The 27,815-nt window shown below is 32.7% G+C and overlaps 4 protein-coding genes across 4 annotated transcripts; all 4 read right to left on the reverse strand.

Annotated features, from left to right (window-relative positions):
- Nucleotides 1–1,024: 1,024 nt before the first annotated feature.
- LOC114405934 (SPX domain-containing protein 3-like) lies at nt 1,025–5,257 on the reverse strand. The gene is made up of 3 exons (XM_028368460.1): nt 4,807–5,257; nt 2,323–2,488; nt 1,025–1,676 (listed from the first exon to the last, which is right to left on the reverse strand). Exons 1-3 carry the CDS (start codon nt 5,053–5,055, stop codon nt 1,303–1,305), a joined length of 789 nt encoding a protein of 262 aa, XP_028224261.1. The 5' UTR covers nt 5,056–5,257; the 3' UTR covers nt 1,025–1,302.
- A 4,830-nt stretch (nt 5,258–10,087) lies between these two features.
- Nucleotides 10,088–11,104, reverse strand: LOC114405643. Its single transcript, XM_028368086.1, has 4 exons — nt 11,033–11,104; nt 10,707–10,953; nt 10,363–10,556; nt 10,088–10,282 (listed from the first exon to the last, which is right to left on the reverse strand). Exons 1-4 carry the CDS (start codon nt 11,102–11,104, stop codon nt 10,088–10,090), a joined length of 708 nt encoding a protein of 235 aa, XP_028223887.1.
- A 228-nt stretch (nt 11,105–11,332) lies between these two features.
- LOC114405644 (protein MAIN-LIKE 1-like) lies at nt 11,333–11,946 on the reverse strand. The gene is made up of 2 exons (XM_028368087.1): nt 11,788–11,946; nt 11,333–11,674 (listed from the first exon to the last, which is right to left on the reverse strand). The coding sequence occupies exons 1-2, from the start codon at nt 11,944–11,946 to the stop codon at nt 11,333–11,335; spliced, it is 501 nt and encodes a 166-aa protein (XP_028223888.1).
- Nucleotides 11,947–24,954: 13,008 nt separating this feature from the next.
- Nucleotides 24,955–27,643, reverse strand: LOC114405935 (UDP-glycosyltransferase 72D1-like). The gene is made up of 2 exons (XM_028368461.1): nt 26,522–27,643; nt 24,955–25,585 (listed from the first exon to the last, which is right to left on the reverse strand). Exons 1-2 carry the CDS (start codon nt 27,498–27,500, stop codon nt 25,095–25,097), a joined length of 1,470 nt encoding a protein of 489 aa, XP_028224262.1. The 5' UTR covers nt 27,501–27,643; the 3' UTR covers nt 24,955–25,094.
- Nucleotides 27,644–27,815: the final 172 nt, after the last annotated feature.

Raw genomic sequence — 27,815 nt, forward strand, 5'->3', positions numbered from 1 at the left:
TCAAATCTTTGACTTTGTCAAGGGAATTGATATTTAAGCTTTAATTTTGTTCCGTACATAGTGGCCACCTATTCTATCCATGTCATAACCAATAAGGTCCAACATAATTGACAGATAACTGAATTCTTTAAATATATTAGGAGTTCGATTACTGATCATGTGCATACAGAAGATTTTGAGAAAGACAAAACTCACTTTAGTGATATCTATGTTTCGAAAGAAATTAATTTTCGACTACCCATTAGAAGATATCTTTGGTACAAACAAAAAAGAAGAAAAAAATTCTATCAATATCATAGATATTATACTCAAATTATAAGACTCATATATTCCACCATTCATCCACTTGCTTTTGTGATGCCCCTTGAAAAAGAGATTGGTTGCAATCTCTTATGTTGTTCTGATTCCTACTCGGAAGACGTCATGTGCTCCTCACGAGACTAAGAAAAGGTCATGAAGATAAAGGATCTATACTCTAAATTGCTAACCAATGTTGTGGTTGGTAAATTCTGTTCTTATATAATGTTAGATATTTCTGAAGAGTCATGGTTCAGAATCGGGGATCCATCACATGCCCCTATGCTAATAGGTTATATACAATGCTTTTCGTTGAGGATGCTTACAATATTTTACGTAAGAGCACAATTAAAATAAAAAAAGTAATTGTTAGAAGATGCATAGTTAAAGTATGAGGACAGACAACATGGATAAATACTCCTTCTGTGTCCGCACAAATGCAGAGCATCGAATATAGAACCTCGGTTGATATGACTAATGTATGTAGAACACATACTAAGTAATAATAGATTAGTCTAAGTTTGATGGATTTTTTTTTTATTCATAGGAAATAAAAATAGTGTCAGGAGATTTATAATATAATAGTTGATGTATTCTACTTAACCATTTAAATTAGATCTCTTGACAAGTTACAATAGTTAAGAGAACAAAACTCTCCTCATGTTTTTTTATTTTTTTATTTACATACAAGATTCGGACAAGACAACTTAAAGAAAAAGCCTTGGAATGGACATAAGAGAACTGTTTTTTATATTATTATTATTTCCTTTCTAATTCACAAAGAACCCAGTATGTTGACCATATCACCCTGAAATGAAATTTAAATACCCTAACCAATAATTACTAAAATAACCTTGAAATGGCTAAATTGCTAGCTACTCTTTTATATGTAACTGAGGTGTTACTTCATCAAAAGGATATATATTGAGATCACTCACTAATTACTAGTACATTGTAACATTGTAACACTATGGATGTGTTTGAATAAGTATTTTTCATCTAGTTTCACTTGACAATGGGAACAGCAGCATTGAGTTGTATTGATTGGATGAGATCAGAGTCTAGCAAGTTGAGTGGTGGCAAAGAGAAAGGGCTCTCTGTGGAACTACCTTTTCTGATTTCTTGCATTGTAAGCAAAGCCGCAACTGTGTTTCTGAAAATCCCTTCTCCTGCCACAGTTATTGCATCTTTTGCTTCCTTTGCTCTCTCAGCTTCTTCCTCTGCCGGGAACACTGCATCGATTATGCTCTCACACTCCTTCACCAGCTTTGAGATCAAATCTGTTGTGAAAAATGGCTGCTCCAACACTTTCTGGATGAATGGCAAACGCAGAAGCCCCCCTGTCCTCTTGTCGTATTTCTTCAGAATTTTTGCCAACCCTGCAAAATTCAGTGTTGTCACTTGTTCAAGGTAGCATCAAATTCTGTAGAGAAAGCTGCATCAAAGTCTATGGCAATGCATTTCCTAGCCTTTTTATCAATAGCAAACCATGTTTTAACATTGGAGTTTAATTTTCATGCACTATAATGAGTTTTTTAAGGGTGAAACACCAGAAATTATTAGATGATTTAAGACTGTTATATTCATGGTCCCCATTAGTTTCTACATTATATATATATATATTGTTTTTTCTGAAAACTCAATTATGTCTCGTGTAAAAATTATTAATTTGAGACTGTAATCTTATATTATGTAATAATTTCACGTCAATCAATTAGAAATTACCTTAAATATAGAGAAATTATTGTTTGATTAGAAAATATAAATAGTTTATAGTCTCAGCAAATCTTCATATGACAGGAAGTTGAATTTTTCAATTACCAAGAAAGTTAATAAGACTCAATTTAATGTCAAGTGGAAATTAAGTAATTAATCATGAACAGTACTAGTTGTCAACAATACAATATATTTTACTAGATAAAACTTTTAAATTAAATATTATAAAAATGAATTATTTTGTAATCTGTTTGTGTGATTAGAGTATAAACAGTGGATAGCTTAAGCATGTGAAAAAAAAAAAAAAACCTGTGTAATTGATGTTGCTGTAGTTGACTAAGAGAACCATTTCACCGTGGAAATCAACAATAGCTTTTCTGATTTTAGCCATCTCCTCTCTATAATCTTCTTCTGAAGGTTGACTTCCACTTGGTCCCCACACGTCAACTACTCTCTTGATTCTCTGTTGTACTTCCTGCACTAAACATCTAATTATAAAAATTTCATACTCACCATTTATTTCAAACATTAATTATGTCGAGTGGACGTGCTTCCATTCCTTGAAATCCCTATGCACACGTAGTTCAATAATAATAAAAATGATTTGCTACAACTACATTGAAACATGTTAAAAGAAACAGAAAACTGTTGCACTAATATAGAATTTGTGCACCTAACTTGGGGTAACAAATTAATGGGAAGTGTGGGACAAAACGTGCTTGTAAGGGACCCAAAAGTAATGCTCCTCCCTTGAATTGTTTGAACAATTGAAGTGCATTTTTAATGCATGATGTTTCCATTTTTCAAAATTGATAGGGAAATTCGAGAAATTTAAGGCTAAAACAAACACATGGTGACGGTGTTCCACATGAAAAACCATCATAGTCCCCTACTATTTTCTTCCTTCTGACCCATATACATATGTGTATTGTGTAGGATCCTCCTGTGGATGAGGGAAAACCACGATTCCCTTAAAACTTTTTTTTTTATTAAAATTAAAAAGAGTAAATATTTAAAATTCACTAATTAAGTTATATTAGTCCCTATAAGTAAAACGCATTATTTTTTTAAAAGGACTAATATGAGCTTCATTCACTAAAATAAAATTTAATATATTTTTAAAGATTGACATGCTCACCTTTTTTTACTGGATTGACGTGCTCACCTTAAAACGATTAAGGCATTGAATTGAATATTATCTTTCTTGAAAACTTTGTTTATTTAGTTTTCTTTCTTTTACGTTAGTCCCTCTTATGTATATATATATAAAAAACTATCTATAATATAAAATCTTTGTTCAAGTTCTATCAGTTTTTTTCTTTTTGTTGAATCAAGTTCTGTCAGTTATCCCACGTAAAATTGTGTTTAATTTTCTAAAACATCAAATGAAACTTATAACTAATGAAACCTCAAAATTAACGATACAAATTAAAATTTCAAAGCTCTTGCATACAAAACCCATTGCTTTTGGTAATTCAAAATATCCGATATTGACCTACTTATATAAATATGATTATTGTTAACCAGTGTCCTTGTGGTATTGATTAAAGAACTACAAGAGAAAAAATATTTATTGTAAAAATTATAAAAAAATATAAACAATACAATTTTACACATTTCAATAAAAATATTTCTTTTTTTAATTTTTTAACTAATATCTTAAGAACACCTATTAACATTTTTCTATAAATAATTTTGTACAAATAACAGTATCTTATTTGTCTTTACGTTTTCGCAGCTGGCCAACACTATCCTCACTCTAATCATAATTTCCAATGTAGTGCATAACTTTCAATCTTTTACACTTAACCTTTCAAAAGAATATTCGTAAGGAATAAACGACGTGATTATGAATTTATGATGAAGGATCGATGAAATGAATTTCTACACACAAAAATTCTAGTCCCTGTAATCCCCTCTAATAAAAAGAATAATTTTTTGTCTACTAAATTATGACATGAAATTACGTTATCGTTTAAAATAAGAATAAAGGTTAATGTACACCTTATATTATCTGACGCCATAAGAAAGAAAAAGAGAGAAGGGTTAGTGTAATAAATAATATAGTATGATAAAAAAAACAAAATAGATACAAAAATGGAAAATGTTAAATAAACATTTGTGATATACAAGCATCTACATCTTATTACTATTCACACATGAAATAACTTACACAAAATCAGCATTTTCAAATATTATTTAAATGTTACATACATTATTTTACACCACAAGATCCACCTTTACAATTATAATGTTCGAATCATCTCAATTTTTTAAACTATATATATATATATATATATATATATATATATATATATATATATATAAAACAAGGCTCTAAATCAGTATATATGGAGTTCTTGCAGTCAGTGACTACAAGACCCTACAATTACTTTCATGACCAAGACTTTGAGTGTAAAACTAAAAGTCAGACAAGATATGCAATAATAGTGAACTCTGAACTCTATTACTGTATCTTATCCTATAGTTTAAAAGTCTCTTTGTTCACTTTGGCTTGTATGCAAATCTTACTTCAAGTTTTATAACACCTTTCTAAAAAATACATAAAATTTTTAGACTCTTAATTTCTAAGCAATTAAATTTATTGAAACAAAAAATTTATTACAACAAAATAAAAATAAAATCATTGTTAATAAATATATTAAAAGAATGCAAAGATTTCCTTCGTAAGTGTAAGAAGTTTTAGTAACATGATCAAATTTAAAAGATAGAACAACATATATATAACAATTTCTAAAGTAAAAATGATTAGTGTGTCACTAAGAACATTACCATATGTCGAATAATGAAGTCCTCCTCTTTCTCCATGAAGAACCCATTGAACTTGTCTATTTCATTATTCAACAAATACACAAACTCAGTCTCCGTCTTGCCATATTCCAACGATCCATTCAACAACGTTGGCGGCGCCGCCGATATGAGCCGTACGAGCTTCTTCAATTCCTTGTACGACAAATACTTGTCCCTCCACTCCGGCAACGACTCCTGAATTTGTTGCTTGAGTCTCTTCCCAAACTTCATAACATCAAAAACAACCAAAATTTGGGGAAGAAAATAATAATAATATGATAGTGTGTATATGTCTATGAAGAAGATCAAATGCAAATTAAAATGGGTTGGTGTGATATGAAATATATGATGATGATGATGAAGGTACAAAAAAAAAAGGGGTTAAGAAGGGAATTTAGTAGCGAAGGTTTGCTAGAATATTAGAAGGCATATGCTTGCCGTGATGAAGTGGCGGTTAGAAAAGGGTATAAAAAGGGTCGTTGGAGGGAGCATGAGAATTCTTGGAAGCATATTCGGTTACTATATTACTTCATGGTCGTAATTAAGACCAAGACTTTGAAAAATAAAAACTTGCTTCTCTCTAATTTCCTTGGTGGTGGCAAAATGTGGTTGAGTTTAGTAACCAGGGAACAATAGGGAGTGGGGTTTGTCAAGTGGGTCTTGTAATTTTCATACCATTATTTTATGTAATATATGTAAATGAGCTGTTTCAATAAAGTTATCACATCACATTTTTTTTTCATAAAAAAAAATCACTTTTTGATTCATTTAAGCTACCTCTGTTTTATTTTATTTTTTGGGCTTTTATTTCTTCATATATAGTTTTTATTTTTTTCAATAACTTATAAAATATAAAAAAATTAAATTACATAGAATTTATAACAGATTAAAATTATATATTAATCTTAAACAGAATAAATGAAGATATAAGCAAGTAAAATATCCTTAAAATACTATCATTTTGCCTATTTATAAAGTCTATTAGGCTTTTACATAAAAAATATCTTTAACTTATTTTAATTTATTTTTATATTTCATCTACAATGTAAGTATTTTATTTATATTAATAATATTAACTAATGATACATGCTTTACAAAAAAAAAAAACTAATGGTACATGAAAGTTTTTAACAAAGTTTTTTAAATGTTTTTTTTTTAATAATATAGTATTTAAGTTTAAAATTCAAACTAAGATTTACTAAGATTATAATAATCATAAATTTTCATTTATCTAAAAAAATATCTTTGATTTAATATAAAGTCTCAATATTTAATTTTTAAATTAGAAATCAAATTGAAATAATTTAAATAATTATAATATTTTAAAAAATAACAAATAAAGTTACATAGTAAATACAAGAAAAGTCACATGGTTTAAAAAGGAGAAAATATCCCTAAAAATATTGCTATTTAAAAATTAATATTCAAGATTTGTGATATAAAGATATATATTTCACATGCCCGTGTTAATATGGGTGAAAATATTAGTAAGTTAAGAGAAAGAATATTGTCAGTTAAAGAAGAAAAAATATAAAATAACGTAAGATGGACAGAAAAAAAAAAGAAAAAAAAAAAAGTTGGATCCGTGATTGAGAAGGAAGAGATTGGCTTGCATATTTGTCAAGAATGAAAAGGTTGAAGTAGTAGAAAAAGTTGTCATGTGGGATGTGGGGGGATAGGATGATTCCTCGAAATCTACTAAGAATCGTCCATGGAATAGAAAAAGTGTGCATTCGTGAGTATTAATTAAAGTAGAAATATATGTTACTTTGGCAATTGTGGAAGTAAACAAATGAAGAATATCTTTTGAGCCACAAGGCATTTGAAACAAATGCTTTATTTATATTTCATGAAGTGGGTCATGACCATAAGAGACCACCCAAGTTCTTTGGGTCATGATGGTAGGTTTGTGTTTTGGGCTTGAGTGGCAAAATTATTATAAGACTTGGGCAATTCCTTCATGCACCTAGTATATTTTTGTATACACAACAAATTTTTGTAAATTCTGAAAATATCCTTGTTAATAAATATAAGGATTCATAATTCATAAGAATAAGCTTACGGATTTGTAATTTGTAATCCGTATATGGATTACAGATTTTTTTTTTAAATGTTTTACAAATTAATGGCACATGTAGGATTCAAACTTGTGGTTTTTGCATTATTAGCATGACACTCTAACCAACTGAAATAATAAGTCAATTATGTTATAAAATATTAATGTTGTTATATATAATACTAAAATTTCTAATGTATATTTAATGCTCATATAAATTTACATAATAAATTTTGTGAAAATTAATTTTAATCTAATAATTAATTTGTTTACATATATAAAATTTTATGAAACCTATGATTTTTTATTTAAAATTTATATATGCAAAAAAAATACATTATTAGATCAAAATTAATTGTAATAAGGACAAAAATAAAAATCTACTAATGTATTTTTTGGCCTTATTACAATTAATTTTGACCTAATAATGTATTTTTTTACATATATAAATTTTAAATAAAAATCATAGGTTTCATAAAAATTTATATATGTAAACAACAAATTAATTATTAGATCAAAATTAATTGTCATATAATTTATTATGTAAATTTACATGTGCATTAAATATATTTTAGAAATTTTAGTGTTATATATAGTAACATTAATTATTTTACAACATAATTGATTTATTAGCTCAGTTGATTAGAACGTCATACTAATAATGCAAAAGTTACATGTTCGAATCTTGCATGGGTCATTAATTTGTAAAACATTTTAAAAAAAAAACTTATAGATTATGATTCTGTAAGCTTACTCTTAAGGATTACGAATTTGTAATTCTCTTATGAATTACTAATCCGTTTATTTGTAGGGATAATTTTGGAAAAAATGAAAAAGTATTGGATGTAAGAAATATGCTGGGTGTGGGAAGAAATTCTCTAAAACTAGTCCTCTATTTATGGCTTAAGATTTGGCCCTTTTTATCGTATTGGGTTTGGTTTGTTTGGGGTTGGGATGCAATGAACAACATGATGACGCTGCAACACACTGAAATTAGAGCATCATTCGAAACAAGTACGCATGTTATTGGTCATGTTTTTAAGAAAACCTTATACAAGAGGCTTCTGGGAATGGTGTCAAGGTACGTTTTAAATGAAATTTCGGTTGAGTTTGAGCATCAAGGAAGAGATGGATAGAATATATAAAAGATTCGAGGAACTTGATGTTTGCGGGAAAGTTACTTTCAAGAGTAAACTCCGAGAATTCGCGTTTCTCGATGAGACCTCTATGTGTCCTCCTCCAACAAAGGTTAAGACGAAAGGTGCCCCGAAGAAAGTGATGAAAAGAAACGAAAGATCAACAAAGCGTGATCCATCTTATTGGGAGTATGTTGATGCTTATCATTCGGTTCAAAACAGCAACACCTCAGTCAGACCCAGTGCATCATCTTTTGAACCACCGAAGCCAACAAGGATGATCCCGATGTTGGATCAATTTGCGCCATTTATGCATGGTTTCATTGAGGACGTTGTTGATGTGAAAGCGGATGGTAATTGTGGATATCGGTCAGTTTCTGCTTTGTTAGGTATGGGAGAAGAGTGTTAGGCCGTGATGCGTAACGAATTGATTAAAGAACTTGGCAAATGGTTGCAAGACTACATAAAGATCTTTGGTGGCATGGAGAGATATGAACATCTGAGGTTGTCCCTACACGTGGATGGGTTATCCAAGGTATGTGTTTTATGCTTTTTACTTATATAAATAATGTTTACATGAGTGACACATGTATTTTTTTTGTGATTTAGGTTAGTATGGACAAATGGATGGATATAACGGATATGGGATATGTAATTGCATCAAGATATAATGTAATTCTTGTATCGTTATCACGACAACAGAGCTTCACATTTTTCCCTCTCAAAAGTTGACCACCGACCGATTCTTCTACGCACCGCATGATATGCGTCGGTCATGTGTTTGGAAATCATTTTGTTCAGGTCCATTGAAAATTCGTTTACTCAAATAATTTCAATTATTGAATGAGTTGGTTTGTTCGTTTAAATTATTATTGTAATTTCACTTACAACAGGTTTATTTGAAAGATCGTTGTCCCTTACCTCCTATGGCGTTGTTGTGGTCAAGCAATTCGTATCTGGAGGGAAAACAGTGGCCAACTGCATATGTAGGTAGAATGCAGCACTACTTAAGCCTAATGACAATTAATACAACGCACGTAGACCTAAGCAGACACTGAAGTTGTAATATTTATGTATCTATATTTACGATCGGATTTTTGTTCATGTAATTAATCAGTATTGAAATACTAATGAATTGTTGCGTGAACAAATTGACTAGCTTGTCCATTTAAAAGCAATTACGTGACAGAATAATTACTGGCGTGAGTCGACATTGATTGACGTGACACGAAAATTACTGACGTGACACGACAATGCTTTACTTATAAACTTAAAAACGAAAAATGGTCACGGGTTTGTTAAAAGTGAAGCCATGCACCTGCCTGGGCCATGTATATAAATGAGACATGGGCATGTCCATAGGTACTCCGAAGATGTACTGAAACAAAAAATAGAGATGTTTTGTTTTTTTTTTTAAGTTTTTTAGTCACCATAACATTGTATTAGTCTAAAATATAAATCAATTTCATCAGTGACTAATTTTTTTATAAAGGCACATATTTATTACTACTAAAAAAGTAATTTATACTGAAACAACTTAGTTTTATTTATTAAATACTATTTTAATTCTAATATTATAAAAAAACAATATCTGTATAATAATATTAAAGTAATTATAATATTATAAAAAAATAAATTTTAATTCTAATACTACATATCTTTTCCTAAAATAAATACTATAAATAATAAGTTTGTTTTACATATTTTTTTTCTTTAATAAAATTGTGATGTCATCATTTTTATTTTTTCTTTCCATATTTGAATGAATGGAATAACATATTATTTTCAATATGACAAATTTTTTCTTTTCCTAAAACAAATAATATTTATATATTTATATTAAATTACAAGGCAGGAGAAAATCTCCTTGTTAAATTATTTTATCTTCTTTATTTTATATATTCAAATACCATTATAAATGTGACTCATGTGTGTGGTTTATATTTAAATTTCAAAGCATATATTTATAGAGAGACAAACATAAATCATAAATGATGTAAGTAAATGTGTTTTATCACATACATAAACAAATACTAAAATTAATAATTTAAATACAATAAAAATATAAATCCTAATCTATGCGGCGTCTCTGTCGCGGCCTAAGACTTCCATCTGTGGCGTCACCTCTAGCTCTCCTCAGACAACGAGTCATGATGTCATATAAGTCAGTGCCTTCAGTGACCATCCTGAGGTTGATGACCCGCTCCAAATCCTCAGCAATCGCTCCTAAATCCTCAGCCATCCCTTGACATCCTTCGCAGTCAACCTGTCATAGTCAAAATAACAAATTCAGTATCACATTTTTAAAAAATTTAAATTATGAAAAACTACACAAGTTATGCTTACCACTGAATGCGTAGCGAGATCGGACGCGATTGAAACCTCGGGGATGGGTGGCTCGACGAACTCCTCATCATGAGGGGGAGGTGGATGTCTCGGCTCAGCAGTTTCCTCGGTCCGCGTGACGAACGGGTACGAAATCCAAAAAAACCACTCCATGTAGTCTGGCGCCACCTGCCCAGGAACTACACAGAGCTCTCCTGCAGGCACCAAATGGTCTGAAAAATGCAGTTACCGGTCATCTATATCATCACCCGTCAAAGAATCACAAACCGGCAGCGGAGGGACCGTCTGAATGTAGCCAAACTGTCGAAGAACCTGCTCAGGTCGAACGTACACGATAATCTAACCCCATCTGAGCTGGCCGGTGTACGACGATATCAAGTCAAAGCCCCTGACTCCCCGGTGCTCAACATAGGGCATCCAGCACACGTCAGTCACAGTCAGGGCATCCATATGTCTCCGATACGGGGCTCCCTTGATCCCCGTCATATGAGCCTTACCCGTAAGCCACCTGCAGGCCCGTGGGCTCCCCTCATCATAAACATCATGAACAACGCATGTATGCACTGCAGGAAAGTGCTCGTATATCCAGCACTACAAACACATAGTGAACATCAATAAAAAAAAGGGATTCAATACTACTTTAATTTAAATTATCAGTAATAATACGTACCTGAAGAAGTGTAATGTAACCACCCACCTGCCGTGTAGAGGCCTGCGACGCGTCGTTTAGATGCTCGTACATGTGGACCAATGCAGCCGCTCCCTAGGCGAATCCCCCTGCCTAGGCCAGGTCCCTGAAAGCCTCCAGGTGCACGACATGTACATGGGTTGAACTATTGTTGGCAAAAAGAGTACAACCCACCAAGTGGAGCATATACGTGAGGGCTGCTACAACCCATCGTCTGGCCCTGCACTGGCTCTCATACACGTCCCGAAGCCACCCTAACCGGACATGAGGTCCACCAGTCTGTTAGGTCTCAGCTGTAGCCTCCTTATGACTGACCTCAAGAAGCTTCGTCAGTAGACCAATTGCGTCTGAAGTAACCAGCGACTCAAACTTATGCAGCGCGCTAGTGATGGGAACGTGTAGGAGTGACGCCACGTCATCCAGCGTGATCGTCAACTCGCCTACTGGCAGGTGGAACGTGCTAGTCTCGCAATGCCACCTCTCGATGAAGGCGGATATGAGTCCAGGATCAGTGGTGATAACAGAACACCTGATCAGTGGACTCAATCCGGTGGCAGCAGTCATGCCTTCGATCTCAGGCGCTGGTCTCCCAATTTTATCTACTTTTCTACCATGGGAGACCAACTTCAGATCGGGTCATTCCTAAATTGAATAACAATTTATAATAACGTGTATATAAAAAACAATCCAACTACAAATAATTTTTATGTAATTACTCAACATTAAAAAGTACGTACCTGTCCACTCCAGATGTTGTGTGTGACATGCTCAGCAAAACCGGTCAAAACCGATGGGTCGCGTGGCCCACTGGGGAATCCCTCATCTACAGCAGGTGACCCCAAGCTCCCATCAGTAGCCACTCCCTCTGTGTGAACAGCATCGGCGGCGCCTGTCATCTCTAGGGTAGCATCAGACACGTGAGGAACATCCTCATGCAACTGAGGAACATCCTCATGTAACTAAGGCACATCCTCAGGTCTCTCTGTAACGTCCTCACGCACACGAATCCGTTGCCTACGTGCTGAAGCAGTAGGCCTGTGACGCCGAGGAACATCAACCTGATGCGCATCCTCTCTAATGCCTCTACCTCTACCAGCTCCTAACACACGACCTAAACCTCGTGTTCTAACCATGATCTGAAATCATGAAGAACATTTACTTTTTTCGGTCTAATTAATTGGTAACAAAGCTTTGTCTCAAACAACCACATAATACAAACCTTAAAGCCCCTTTCACAACATCTGATTCCTTTCTTAATTTCTTATGCCATTACAATCTTTTACTACAACGCGTCAAATGTTGGCTTTTAAAGAAGGTACAACTTAAATGTTACACGATTGCTGATAACTGCTAAATAATAGTGAATTAATAGTGGAAAATCGGTCTAAAATTAACTTAGAATTAATTATTTAGCAGTTATTTATGCTTTAATTTGGAAAGATTTAATTAATTTTGAATTTTGATTGCAGATGTGGAAAAGGAGGTACAATAAGCAAAAAGGAGCAGAAATAAAGAAAAAGAAGAAGAAAATCAGAAGAAGGCCCAAGCCCAAGTTTGCACCTATAAATAAGAGGGTCAGCCTAGGAAAAAGAACACACTTCCTGGGAGCTCAGTTTTCAGACCTCTGGCACTCAGTTCTCTCCTTTTCCTTTTCTTATATTCCTATTTCTTTCTTTCACCCATCCTCTCATTGTAAAGCCCTCATGACCATGAGTGGCTAATCCCCCTAGTTAGGGCCTGGCAGGCCTAAAAAGCCAATGATGTATGGAGCATTTCAAGAGTTATCAATAAAAAGAGGAATTCCCTCCAGGTTCTTTATTTATTTACCGTTCTTTCTTTTTACATCCTGTATCTCTGAACTTGCTTTCTGATAGGGTTTAGTCCACTCGGGAGAGGGTAAAGCCTAATAAGGGGTAAGGAATGAATACTTGAATCTGTTTTAAGGGTTAGGCCACTCGGGAGAGGGTAACGCTTAAGAGAACACTAAAAGGAGGAAATTATCGGGTTATCTTTTAGAGGGTTTTTCTTCCAGTATCTTTTATCTGCTTTTCTTTCTTGCTTATTCTGCATCTCGGACTTTGTTTTCTGTTAGTCTTTAGGCCACTTGGGAGAGGGTAAAGCCTAATTAGGGGTAAGGAATGAATGCGTGAATCGGTTTTAAGGGTTAGGCCACTCGGGAGAGGGTAACGCTTAATAGAACAATTAAAGAAAGAAATTATTGGGTTAGCATGACTTAATGCCCCAATGCCCATGCTTTAGCAAACATCTAGAATGTAATCCTAATGCATCTTAGTTATTGAGTCTTCGCAAAGGACATTTGGAAGATAGGTAATTAAGGTGGGCTTGTCATCGTGAGGCATCAGGGGCAAGTAAATGGATAGATGTGGGGCAGAATTAGTTCACTGGTATTGATAACAGACAAATCCAGAATCCATATATTTAGGCTAATTAGACTTGTCAGGTTTTAGCGATTTTAATATATAGGTTTTATTTCCTATTTTCATTGTTGGTTTTCCTTAGAAGTAGTTATTCCTTATTTTACCGTTGGGTTTTAGGAGTAAGTATTTAGATTTAGTAGATTTAGATTTTATTTATTTGAATTTCGTAGAAGTAGTTATCTTTATCGCAATTTAATATTCTATCTTCTAATCTTATCTTTAAATCTTTTAGCTTATCTTATCTATTATCTTTATCTTTTATTTTAAATTTTAAATCTTTTATCTTATCTTATCTATTATCTTTATCTTTTATTTTAAATTTTAAATCTTTTATCTTATCTTATCTATTATCTTTATCTTTTATTTTAAATTTCAAATTTCTTTTATCTTATCTATTATCATTATCGTTTATTTTAAATTTTAAATTTCTTATCCCTTTCTAGGTTTAGATTATATTTACTAAATTTACAATTTACAAACTAAAAAGTACTTCACATAAGTGCAACAAAATCCCTGTGGTACGACACTCGGCTTACCGAGAAATTATTACTACGAGCGATTTGGTACACTTGCCAAAGAGCTAACAATTGCATAGAAAATCAATTTAGTCTTTAGATAAATTATTCAAAATTTGCTAAAGGCTAGTGTAATTCTATCTCTGCAGAATATTTACAAGGTTCATACTAAAAGAAAAAGAAAACAGAATAGTGAGATACTTATATGTTAGGTGCAAGCTACATAAAATGAAGATGCCAATAATTTGTTCACGTATGGGGAGGAATAATGCCAACTTTACACTTTATGCAAAGTGAAGTAGCCATTCTCTTCTATTGTTTACTGATGCAAAGCCAACTAATAAAGAATTTTGTGCAACAATTAAGCTTTGCAATCTAATTGTGTTTACTTTCTCTGCTACATTAAGGAGAACTGATTATTGACTGGTACAAACAATAACTAATTACTAATATAGTTATATATTGCCTCATTATTTTCCTTTAATAGATTGTCCAATGGGCAAGAAACTGAACACTTAGACTTGTGAACACCTTGCAATAGTCATGGAAGTTAAATAACATAAGTTGGTGGGGGCAGAGAATGAGGGAGAGAACTTTGTCTTGTAATTAATGTCTCGTCACCATATACTTCATGCAAAAGGTAAGAATATGCTTACAAGAAATTATATTTATCCAATTTCTTTCGCTTTTTTAAGATCATTCGTGATCACACAATCATGGGACCATTGTAGCAAATCCCGCAGAATTAACCTTTCTTTAGAACCTCAGGTTTCTCACTAAACTCACCAATCACCACAAACAAACTCAAACAAAGTTTACATTCTTATTGCTCACACAGTTGTAAGTTACAGCCACTTACAAGTTACTATTAAAAAAAATACACAAACATCCCCCAAGTGAACTAATTAGATCAAGTTTCCATTTACTTTTTTTTTTAAAATGCCAATGTTAACCAAATAGGTGACCTTTGCTTTGGCATACTATACATGCAATAAACGTAAACAAGCCAAGAGCATCACACCCTACTTCACATACAAGCTCTTATTTATATACCTTGCCTCAGAAGGAATCAAATTCCAAGTACCTACAACTCACACAATGGTGTCTTCAACAAAGAGTTGGACTCCTCAAAAACTCACAATAGTGCTGCTTCAAACATATACAAACCTTAAAGCCTCAAACAACCACATAATACATATAAGTCACAGCTTAGGTTCATTAATCTAAAATTTTCCTTATACAATATCTACATCTAATTCATATATCAAAGGCAACAATTTCTCATTTCTCATATACATATACACTTTGTATTAGCAAATAAATAAAAAAATAACTAATAATATCAATAAATTGATGGTTTAGACATAATTTTCTAGAAAAAAAAATCAATATACAGCAAAACATGGTCCGCGGAAGAAGGCTCCGCAGGTTCTTCCACGAGAAGGACAGGTAGCCTGCGGAAGAAGGCTCTGCAGGTTCTTCCGCGAGAAGGATAGGTAGCCTGCGGAAGAAGCCTCCTCAGGTTCTTCCGCAAGAAGGAGAGGTAGCCTGCGGAAGAAGGTTCCGCAGGTTCTTCCGCGAGAAGGCGCGGGCATCCGCGGAAGACAACGTTCTTCCGCAGGATCCCACGAAAGAACCTGTAGAACCTTCTTCCGCTGGATCCCACGGAAGAACCTTTTCACCTTCTTCCGCTGACTCCCGTGGAAGAACACTTTCTTCCGCTCGAATACCAACAGTCCACTTTCACACGCGCGGAAGAAGGTTCTTCTTCGTGGAAGAACCTTCGTCTTCAACCTCAAGCACCACACGTCACTAATGTCGTCTATCCTACAGCCATTTATGCGATTCAAAGAGATACGAGGTTAGAACACTAACCTGGATGGCGGAAGGAAACGAACAAAGAAAGCCAATGGAGGAAGAACCCAATGGAGGATGCCAATAGCCGGGGAGAACGAAAGCTTGTTACATGGAGGAGAAGAAGGGAAGCAAATTTGAAATGGAGAAGCAAATGAAGGACACGGAGGAAGAAGGGAAGAAGAAGAAGGAAGAAGAACGAAAGCTTGCTGGGAGATTGCTGGGTGCACGGGCAACTGATGAAGAAGAAACCAAGCGCAGAAGAAGAAAAACTTTTTTTTTAAATATAATAACTTTTATTTTTTAAATGAAGGGTATTATTGGTACTTCATTGAATTGCTGGGTGCACCAACAATTTTGCTGGGTGCACCTAGCAACACCCTTGGTAGTTTCCTTGAAAGAGCTTACTCTAGCCTTGCGTAGTTATCTTGTGATGCACATACAATCACTACAAAAAATTATGGCTTTTTTACCATACGATTGAGGGAACCAAAGTTCATTCATTGTTTCTTTTAAAATATTGAATGTAAACAAATAGAAAGGAAGGACAATGAGGATGTGGAGAACAAGACAATGTCATCTCACAGTGGTGATTTCAGTGCTACACGAGGTAGCCTATTCTAGGGAATATGTCAAAAGGATATTTCAGTATATTCGGTAGAGGAAAATGGTACTTGCACGTCTTTTGAATTTTTAGCTGACAAAGTTTATCTAATGTAGAACTTTTCAATATGAACTAGCGCGTGCTAATATATTGCTAGCGATGAGGGAAACATGGATCTTATTTGTAGGCATCTAAAATTAGGGATAATCACAAGTTAAGTAATGATGTTGGAGGAAATTTTCAATTAATTGAATTAGAGCATGAACGAGAGACCAAAGTCTTCTAAGATAGTATAAAGAAAACCAAAGTCTTAGGCCATGCTAGGCATAGCTGAAAGGTAAGAGGTGAAAATGAAAGTGTGTTGAAAAAGAATGAAAGGAAAATTGAAAGGGTGTTTGATTGTGGTGAAAGTTGGACTTTTTGAACTAAATGGGGTGATTTTGGAAAATAAATTATCAAAGTAGTGTAGTTTTAAAACTATTTACATGTTAGAGATAAATTTTGACCCATAGGAAACAACACTCCATTTTATGTCAGTTTGCCTAAGACGCCAAATTGCAATTTGACTCGTGGTCAGGTATCCTGTTAGTGAAGCGAGAGTGAAGTAAGCTAGAGTGGCGCCTCCTATAAAGTAATTCTCAGCTTGGTACCTCCTTTGCAAATAAGGAAGCGAAGGTGAAGTCAACCATAGTAGCGCCTTCTATAGGCAATTCTCAGCCTTGTGCCTCCTTCACTGACATTTACCATAGCACAATGCACTACATTTACCATAGCATCTTCATAAAAACATTATGTAGATCAATCTTCAGAAAACTTTCCATCATTCAAATTCAAAGATCACAAGAAAGTACTAAGACCATACAACTAAGCACACAATAGACACAATTCAAATTTGAAATGTACAAGTTATCATAATGATGGGGAAGAGTAGAGTTGAAGGAAGTAGCTCAAGAAGAGTTGCCAAAGATTAGGAGGATAAGTGTTTTGCAGAGCAAGAAGTTGCATGAACATGGATAACTCATGCAACAATTTGAATTTCAAATTTTACCTCCAACGACCATAAACATATAGCTTTAGAGCTATATATATTGATGCAATTCAAAGGAGCAACTTACAAGAAAGAAGTGTCAAATAGATAGGGTAAGGTAAAAAAAATATTTGTCTTGAATACCCTAATAAGAAGAAGCTTCCTTAACCAGAACACTCTAAGTGGATCCAAGTAGAGCCAAGTTCATAAGAGTGTCTATAAACAACTTTCTATGAGGACCCTCGATAGAAGGCATCTCAAAAGGTGTAGTATTCATCCCCTTAGGAGAAATGTGAGTGATGGAAGCAATTCAAGTACAAAGTTGATAATGAGTTGAAATATGTAATTGATGTTGTAATTGATTATAGAAATATTAATTTAATTCAAAGGATTAGGTTCTTCAATGAAATGGATGATTAATAAATTAATTCATTAAGGATTCATATGAAAATGATTACTTTTCATATCAATCAATCACAAACAGATGATCAATGACATGTTCATGATCATAATTAACTGCACAAATCTCGACCTTTTTTATTGATTATGTATCTCAACCCTTGAAAATATTTTATGTTAAATAAAGCATAAAGCATATATAAAATTGAATCGAAAAAAGTACTACATTTTATGCAATTCATTATTGAACTACTGTGGCATCTATAAAATTACACTTCTCTCTTCACTTGTTTGACTGGTACATGTTATTTTTTTTTGTTTTTTTTTTGTTTTTTCATCTTTTTCACAATAATAATATTTATAGACAATGATCATCATCCTAACTCTACGTGTTTTATCAATGAAATATTTTTATTTTTGATTTTTTATATGTGAGTTGTTCTTAAATTATTTTTAAAAATGGAATAAATAGTAATAAGTATTATAACTTTTGAGTTACAAGTCATAATATTAATTATAATTTTTTTTATTTTTAACTGAAGTCATAAAATTATTTATAACTTAAGATTAAATTATTTTTTATTTACAACTTTAAAGTTATTAATAATTTTTTTTATACTCTAAATTTTTTTATAACTTTAAAGTCATAATATTTTTTTACATATTTTAGGTTTTATTAATTACTTGTATTTTATTTTATATATTTTTTATTTTTAAAAAATTATAATAATTTTATTTATTTAATTATTAAATAAATATTTTTAATTTTACTTGTTATTAGATTTATTTAATATTATTTATTGTCTTGTATATTTTTATGGTTATATTTAATATGCTATATATTTTTTAATATTATTTTATTTGAAATATTTTTATTTATTTTTTTAATATTATTTTATGTAATATATTTTGTATTTTTAAAATTTAGATAATCTTTTAATAATTTTATTGAATTTGATTTTTTAAAATGGAATAAAAAACTAACTTAATGATATTTAATATTTGAATATTTGTTTTAGTTTGAATACTTAAATTTTAAAAAATAAAATTTTAAACCAAATATTAAAATATTTTGTTACTAATATTAACTTATAGTTTATGAAATAATATTATTTATTTTGTGTAAAAGAATTTACTATTAACAACATCTAATAATTTAGTAATAAAAGTATTTGTTAAATTAAAAACAACATAATGCATTAATATAAAATGAACAATACAAATTAAAGAAAAACATAAAAAGTAGAAATTGTATTAGTTTTGTTTGTATGTACAGTTATTACGATTGTGTTCTTCACTTCTCCACAATGAACATTTCTTGGGCTTATTTTGAATAGGTTCGTCCATTTCATTATGTATAAAAGTAATGATTGGCCTTCCCGATTTCTTTTGTTGTTTCGAAGGATCATGCATAAAATATGAACCTAAATATTGAGGTTATTTGTCTTCACTTCCAAGGGAATGTAAGTGATGCTGATAAACTTTAAAAATATTTTCCATCTTGTATACAGGGTCAACAAAAGTCATCATAATTTAAATTGTAAAAAGCACACGTTGCAATCGAATGCGAGTAAGGAATTCAAAGTGCTCTAAATTATCCACAATCACACGACCATTCATTCAGTTTGACATTGCATGTCATTGCTCATCGACCAAGCCGCTTATTTGCAATTTCTTGAACTTCAAACTCCTGTGTTTCTCGAACATACATGAAGACATAATGTAAGGTAACAATGTGTTGATTTTCTTGCATCATGACATATACATATTCAGAGTACCTATGTCGTGCATTTATCATATTCATGATTTTCATGCTATTAATAACAAATGAATCATTTATTTTATTGTATTTTTTTATCATCCAAAATTGATTATTGTATATGTTTCTATTTTTGTCATTTTTATGTCTCATTATGAGTGTGTGTCAATCGTTATTGTAAGAGAAAAAATGATTATGAAAATATGAGGAGAAAGATCAAGTATAGTTTGATTGATTCTTAATATAATCACAGTTTCTCCACTAACAAAAAAAAAAATATAATGGTGTAACCGAGTGACCCGCTTGCATGCACAGGTTCAAGGCTAATTTCTGTATCATAAAAAAAGTAATGAACTGTAGCATTAATAAGTAGCATCCTGACTTTGGTCAGTTTGCAGATGGGGTGAGTTAAAACTTCTACTATATTTGCAAAGTTGCAACGTACAAGCATGGTTATCAAACTCTTGAGTTAACTCGTTAACTTTTACGAGTTCACTTATCCTCTGTGAGTTGACTCTTGAGTAAACTCTTTTTTTAGTAGACTCTATAAGTTTTAAGTAAACTCGGTAGACTTTCAAGCTTACTATCGAGTCAACGAGTCAGCAAGTTAAAAAAATTAAACCAAAATGTAAGTCATTTTGGGTTGTTTTTTTATCTGTTTAGTGTTCAACATACCTTCATTATGTATATGAGTAATAGTTGGCCTTCCCGATTTCATTTGCAAAAGGCACACGCTGTAATTGCATGCGTGTAAGGAATTCAAAGTGCTTGAAATTGTCCGCAATCACATAGTCATTCATTCAATTTGACATGTCATACCTTTATCATTCTTAGAATGTGAGATTTTGGCCTAACTCAACCCCAAAAGCTAGCTCAAGGGGTGAGGGTTTTCCCTCACTTATATATTCTAATTTGGCTCTATCTCTAACCAATGTGGGACTTGGGTGTTTCCCAACACACCCCCTCACGCCCAACACTTCTTGGGCTTAGTGTGTGAACAACAATAGTGGGTGACCCTTTGAATGGATCTAGGATAGGCTCTGATACCATCTTAGAATATATGTGGATTTGGGCCTAACTCAACCCCAAAAGCTATCTCATGGGGTGAGGGTTGCCTCTCATTTATATATTCTAATTTGGCTCTATCTCTAGCCAATGTGGGACTTGAGTGTTTCCCAACACACCCCTCACGCCCAGTACTTCTTTGACTTGATGCGTGAACAAAAATGGTGGGTGGCCCTTTGAATGGATCTAGAATAGGCTCTGATACCATTTTGGAAAGTGAGTTTGGGTCTAACTCAACCCCAAAAGCTGGCTCGAGGGGTGAGGGTTGCCCCTCACTTATATATTCTAATTTGGCTCTATCTCTTGCCAATGTTGGACTTGGGTGTTTTCCAACAATCATATTCATGATTTTCATGCCATTAATAACAAATGAATCATTTATTTTATTGTATTTTTTTATCATCCAAAAATGATTATTGTATATGTTTCTATTTTTGTCATATTTATGTCTCATTATGAGTGTGTGTCAATTGTTATTGTAAGAGAAAAAATGATTATGGAAATATGAGGAGAAAGATCAAGTATAGTCTGATTGATTCGTAATCTAATCATAGTTTCTCTACTAAAACAAAAAAAAAATAGTGGAGTGTAACCGAGTGACCCGTTTGCATGCACGGGTTCAAGGCTAGTTTTTGTATAAATAAATAAAAAGTAACAAACTGTATCATTAATAAGTAGCATCCTGACTTTGGTCAATTTGCAGATGGGGTGAGTTAACACTTCACACTCAATGAAATAGTATGAGTATGCATGCACGCGGCATTATATAAATCTACTATATTTGCAAAGTTGCAACGTACAACTATGGTTATCAACTCTTGAGTTAACTCATTAACTCTTACGAGTTTATGAATTCACTTACCCTCTATGAGTTGACTCTTGAGTAAACTTTTTTTGTAGTAGACTCTATAAATTTTAAGTAAACTCAGTAGACTCTCGAATTTACTACCGAGTCAACGAGTCAGCAAGTTAAAAAAATTAGACTAAAATGTAAGTTATTTTGGGTTATTTTCTATCTGTTTAGTGTTCAACATACCTTCATTTAGTGTGTTATTCTCACATACAAAAATTCTCACCTTTAATAACATCAAACCCTTATTCTCTAATAACATCAAATCCTCGGTGAGAATGATTTACCACTGCTATAACATCTGTAAGTTATTATCTAATAATGATGCATTACTAGACTTGGTTATTTAAGTATTGTGAAAATTATGATTTACTATTTTACTTTATTATATTATTGAAATGTTTAATTGGTATGTTATTTATATATATTTTGTTATTATTTTTATATGAAGTAGATTCTTACGAGTCTACGAGTTGAATCCATGAGTCGGGTCTATAGAACTTTCAAGAGTCTATGTAAACTCTCAAGTTTGATAACCTTACGTACAAGTATTTGATTATTAAAAAATGTGTTAGTAACATACTCCATGATTGTTACGAGAAATGTATAAGAAAATGAGAAGAAAATATCTAGGCATTAATAGAGAGAGGAATATAAACAATACATATAGGGAAATGAGGATGTTCATACTTTTAAAAAATAATTTGATATCAAATTATTTTTTAAAGGTGTGTACATTTTCATTTGATTTATTTGTTAGAAAACAAATTTAATTATATCAGATATAAAGACACTAAAATATGAACCTAAATATTGAACCTAAATATTGAGGTTATTTGTCTTCACTTCCAAGGGAATGTAAGTAATGCTGATAAACTTTGAAAATATTTTTCATCTTGTATACAGGGTCAACAAAGTCATCATAATTTAAATTGCAAAAAGCACACGCTGCAATCGAATGCAAGTAAGGAATTCAAAGTGCTCTAAATTATCCACAATCACACGACCATTCATTCAGTTTGACATTGCATGTCATTGCTCATCGACCAAGCCGCTTATTTGCAATTTCTTGAACTTCAAACTCATGTGTTTCTCGAACATACATGAAGACATAATGTAAGGTAACAATGTGTTGATTTTCTTGCATCATGACATATACATATTCAGAGTACCTATGTCGTGCATTTATCATATTCATGATTTTCATGCTATTAATAACAAATGAATCATTTATTTTATTGTATTTTTTTATCATCCAAAATTGATTATTGTATATGTTTTTATTTTTGTCATTTTTATGTCTCATTATGAGTGTGTCTCAATCATTATTGTAAGAGAAAAAATGATTATGAAAATATGAGGAGAAAGATCAAGTATAGTTTGATTGATTCTTAATCTAATCACAATTTCTCCACTAACACACAAAAAAATATAATGGTCTAACCGAGTGACCCGCTTGCATGCACAGGTTCAAGGCTAATTTCTATATGATAAAAAAAGTAATGAACTGTAGCATTAATAAGTAGTATCCTGACTTTGGTCAGTTTGCAGATGGGGTGAGTTAAAACTTTTACTATATTTGCAAAGTTGCAACGTACAAGCATGGTTATTAAACTCTTGAGTTAACTCGTTAACTTTTACGAGTTTACGAGTTCACTTATCCTCTGTGAGTTGACTCTTGAGTAAACTCTTTTTTTTAGTAGACTCTATAAGTTTTAAGTAAACTCGATAGACTCTCAAGCTTACTATCGAGTCAATGAGTCAGCAAGTTAAAAAAATTAGACCAAAATGAAAGTCATTTTGGGTTGTTTTTTATCTGTTTAGTGTTCAACATACCTTCATTATGTATATGAGTAGTGGTTGGCCTTCCCGATTTCATTTGGGAAAGGCACACGTTGTAATTGCATGCATGTAAGGAGTTCAAAGTGCTCGAAATTGTCCGCAATCACACAGCCATTCATTCAATTTGACATGTCATACCTTTATCTTTCTTAGAATGTGAGTTTTTGGCCTAACTCAACCCCAAAAGCTAGCTCAAGGGGTGAGGGTTTCCCCTCACTTATATATTCTAATTTGTCTCTATCTCTAGCCAATGTGGGACTTGGGTGTTTCCCAACACACCCCCTCACGCCCAACACTTCTTGAGCTTAATGTGTGAACAACAATAGTGGGTGACCCTTTGAATGGATCTAGGATGGGCTCTGATACCATCTTAGAATATATGTAGATTTGGGCCTAACTTAACCCCAAAAGCTAGCTCATGGGGTGAGGGTTGCCTCTTATTTATATATTCTGATTTGGCTCTATCTCTAGCCAATGTGGGACTTGGGTGTTTCCCAACACACCCCTCACGCCCAGTACTTCTTGGGCTTGATGCGTGAACACCAATGGTGGGTGGCCCTTTGAATGGATCTAGGATAGGCTCTGATACCATTTTGGAAAGTGAGTTTGGGTCTAACTCAACCCCAAAAGCTGGCTCAAGGGGTTAGGGTTGCCCCTAACTTATATATTCTAATTTGGCTCTATCTCTTGCCAATGTTGGACTTGGGTGTTTCCCAACAATCATATTCATGATTTCCATGCCATTAATAACAAATGAATCATTTATTTTATTGTATTTTTTTATCATCCAAAAATGATTATTGTATATGTTTCTATTTTTGTCATTTTTATGTCTCATTATGAGTGTGTGTCAATTGTTATTGTGAGAAAAAAAATGATTATGAAAATATTAGGAGAAAGATCAAGTATAATCTGATTGATTCTTAATCTAATCACAGTTTCTTTACTAAAAAAACAAAATATAGTGGACTGTAACCGATTGACCCGTTTGCATGCAGAGGTTCAAGGCTAGTTTCTGTATAAATAAATAAAAAGTAATGAACTATAGCATTAATAAGTAGCATCCTGACTTTGGTCAGTTTGCAGATGGGGTGAGTTAAAACTTCACTCTCAATGAAATAATACCCTAATCAGAAGAAGCTTCCTTAACCATAACACTCTAAGTGGATCCAAGTAGAGCCAAGTTCATAAGACTGTCTATAATCAACTTTATATGAGGACCCTTAATAGAAGGTATCTCAAAAGGTGTAGTATTCATGCCCTTGGGAGAAATGTGAGTGATGGAAACAATCCAAGTACAAAGTTGATAATGAGTTCAAATATGTAATTGATGTTGTAATTGATTATAGAAATATTAATTCAGTTCAAAGGATGACAAACAAGGGTGTGTAATCAATTGTGCAAGTTATATGAAAATGATTAATAAATTAATTCATTGAGAATTCATACGATCAATTTAATCGTGCAAGTTATATGAAAATGATTACTTTTCATATCAATCTATCACAAACAAATGATCATTGAGTACCTCTAAAGATAAAGGTTCAAACAAACAAACAGAAATACTAGTTTGTAAGGAATAAATTTAAAACATAAAGGTTCCAACATGACAATAATAATGATTGTTTATTCTAGAATAGAATTTTCTTGTACCAAAGTGAGTACTTATTTTAACCACCATAAATGAGTTATCACACCCTATTTGAGTGAGTGATTTTTGAAAGTGCTAAATAAGAAGGACCATCATGAAACCAAGCTCTTTCTGCTATGTGCTTAAGCTCTTTAGCCCTTTCCCTCATTACACACCCTTCTTTGTCATCCTTATCCATTATCTTCCTTATTGCTTTTGATAACTCCTCCCTTCCAACCATGTTGGTAGATGGTGACACCTCTACTCGAATTGCATTGCCAACTTCCTCCATTAGCATCGCAGCATTCATCATTTGCTCTGCATAAAGAGGCAATCCAATTATTGGCACCCCACATGAAACACTCTCCATTAATGAGTTCCACCCACAATGAGACACAAAACCACCAAAAGATGGGTGCTTCAAAATATCCAATTGTGGTGCCCAATCTGTGATCACAATTCCATTGGTTTGTATGCGGTAGAACTCATCAGGAAAAGAGTTTGATGGTTCATTATTAGACCCAAGGATAGTTCTGGTTTCTCCTTCCTCACCTGCATTGATAATAATTTAAAATTTGTCATATACGATTATTTTAACAATTCAAATTCTGTCACGTTTCAAAAAATTTACTAACGACTAATATGGCTATATCTATGTCAATAAACTTAACTTAAACATATCCAAGAGGTGCACCTACAATTCAACATATAAATTAATAATTATATGATGAAAACTCAAGCACAATATAAAAATTACTACGATGATACTCTAAATCAGTAATTCTATATCATTAAGGGAAAAATGGAACTAATTAATTCTACAATAGAATAATATATGATATAATAATTTTGGTGAATAATTAATTCAATTATTAAAATTTAAAAAATGAATTATCTTCATATATATAATCTCACTCTAGTAAAAATACTTACCTATGTGTGAAAGTGAGATAAACTAATATCAATCACTAGGTCAGTACTTAAAAATTCATGTAATCATCAAATCTAAAAAATAATCACAAAATAAAAGTTAAATCTGTAAAAACATTATCATATTTGATAAAATCTCAATTATCATGTTATTATTTTTTATGATTATCATTAACAAATCATTATTACTATCATAATTATTATTATCATCATAATTATCATAATTTTTGTCATCATAATTATTATTATTAACATAATTTCCATTACACAACCAAGATAAGCAGTGACGATAATAACAAGTATAATCATCAATTAAGTAATCTCACATGTGAACTTAACTTGATGTACTTCTTGACTTATTGTGAATTATGCGATCCGATCCAACTAACTTATTTTATTAAGTAAACGAGATGACCAACTTTTATATATATATATATATATATATATATATATATATATATATATATATATATATATATATATATATATATAGATTGAGAGTTTGAGGTGATTCTGCCTTAATTATAATAAAAAAAATGTCACATTGTACCAACTCACCTGCTGTGAGATAGTTGTCAGTGCCAGATTTGGTGGCAGGTGGGCGCACAGACCAAACAAATTTTTTTCCACTCAGCTCCAACCCCAAAGCCATCTCTTTAATTTCCTCAAATGACATTGTGTATCCACTCCCAAGTGACACATACACCACTGACTCTTCTTCTTGTTTGTCCAGCCACCCAAAAACATCACCTATTTTCCCCTCATTGCTACCATTAGGGCTTCTTTGATCCCTTACAATAGGCCCAACCGGGTACACGGGCACCTTGGTAATAATGTGTCCACTACCAAGTGCTTCAAGTGTCTTTGGCTCCAACTCATGAAACGTGTTCACAAAGATCCCATCAGCAAGTGCTGCCCCTTCACACGCGCCAACATATTCATGGTAGATCCTTTGTGTCCTGTCACGCAACATACCAAACATATCAAGGGGGTGAATGGATTTGCAACCTGGGATTGAGATCGGTTTGCTTTCATTGATATATTCTCCTTCTATTTCTTTATCCAAAGTGGGGGTGTGAAGACCAAGTGCGACGAGCCATGCATTGGTTGGTGCAAAAGCAAATGTGGGTAGGTTTAGGTTTTTGGCTAGAGGTATAACTTGGCTGAAGAAGAAGTCAGTGATGATCATGGTTGGGTTGAGGTTCATGCTGGATATTGTGGACACAAAAAGTAGTGGGATTTCATGCATTATAATTGCTATTTTGGTTTCTAAGGTGTCACGAGGACTAACATGGATGGTGAGATCAATGGGGGGGAGTTGAATTAGATCGAAAAGGTTTTCCTTTATGGCTGATTGGAGAATTTGTGTCTCAGCTTTTGATGGAGTAGAGGTTTTGATTGAACCACAAAAGAAGGTGAGTTTGGAAATGATTTTGTGAGTGACTAAACGCTTGGCAAGTTCTAGGGCAGGGATTATGTGACCCATTCCTGGTGAAGCAAGTAGAAGAGCATGATGATTATTGTTTGAGATGGCCATGAGATGGGAATTATGAAATGAAACTAATGATTGAATGGGAATTATGAAATGAAACTAATGATTGAATGGGAATTATGAAATGAAACTAATGATTGAATGGGAATAGGGTAAGGGAATCAATGTAGGATTGAGCTAGGCAGAGATGCTTATTTGGTGATATTTATATTTGAGATAGTCAGAGAGAAAGTGAAGTCAAACGGTATTTGGAGGAATGGTGTATGTGCATTATGTCCAATAAACAAATTTAGATGATTGTGCCAATGAATAATTTTTTATACATCATACGTAATATTTAATTTGGTAGCAGAAGAAAAG

This window comes from Glycine soja, chromosome 3 (assembly GCF_004193775.1).
Source record: "Glycine soja cultivar W05 chromosome 3, ASM419377v2, whole genome shotgun sequence".
Taxonomy (NCBI): Eukaryota; Viridiplantae; Streptophyta; class Magnoliopsida; order Fabales; family Fabaceae; genus Glycine; species Glycine soja.

Excerpts from the sequence above, each read along its gene's own strand:
- LOC114405643 (XM_028368086.1), bottom strand. The coding sequence starts at position 11,104 with ATGTACGAGCATCTAAACGACGCGTCGCAGGCCTCTACACGGCAGGTG. Across the intron at positions 10,557-10,706 it reads CACCGGCCAGCTCAGATGGG|GAGAGCTCTGTGTAGTTCCT; the intron begins GTTAGATTATCG and ends TGGTGCCTGCAG. Across the intron at positions 10,283-10,362 it reads ATCTCGCTACGCATTCAGTG|GTTGACTGCGAAGGATGTCA; the intron begins GTAAGCATAACT and ends TGACTATGACAG.
- LOC114405644 (XM_028368087.1), bottom strand. The coding sequence starts at position 11,946 with ATGACAGGCGCCGCCGATGCTGTTCACACAGAGGGAGTGGCTACTGAT. Across the intron at positions 11,675-11,787 it reads ACAACATCTGGAGTGGACAG|TTGGTCTCCCATGGTAGAAA; the intron begins GTACGTACTTTT and ends CCCGATCTGAAG.
- LOC114405934 (XM_028368460.1), bottom strand. The coding sequence starts at position 5,055 with ATGAAGTTTGGGAAGAGACTCAAGCAACAAATTCAGGAGTCGTTGCCG. Across the intron at positions 2,489-4,806 it reads ACTTCATTATTCGACATATG|GAAGTACAACAGAGAATCAA; the intron begins GTAATGTTCTTA and ends TGTTTAGTGCAG. Across the intron at positions 1,677-2,322 it reads CAGCAACATCAATTACACAG|GGTTGGCAAAAATTCTGAAG; the intron begins GTTTTTTTTTTT and ends TGAATTTTGCAG.
- LOC114405935 (XM_028368461.1), bottom strand. The coding sequence starts at position 27,500 with ATGGCCATCTCAAACAATAATCATCATGCTCTTCTACTTGCTTCACCA. Across the intron at positions 25,586-26,521 it reads TGACAACTATCTCACAGCAG|GTGAGGAAGGAGAAACCAGA; the intron begins GTGAGTTGGTAC and ends TTATCAATGCAG.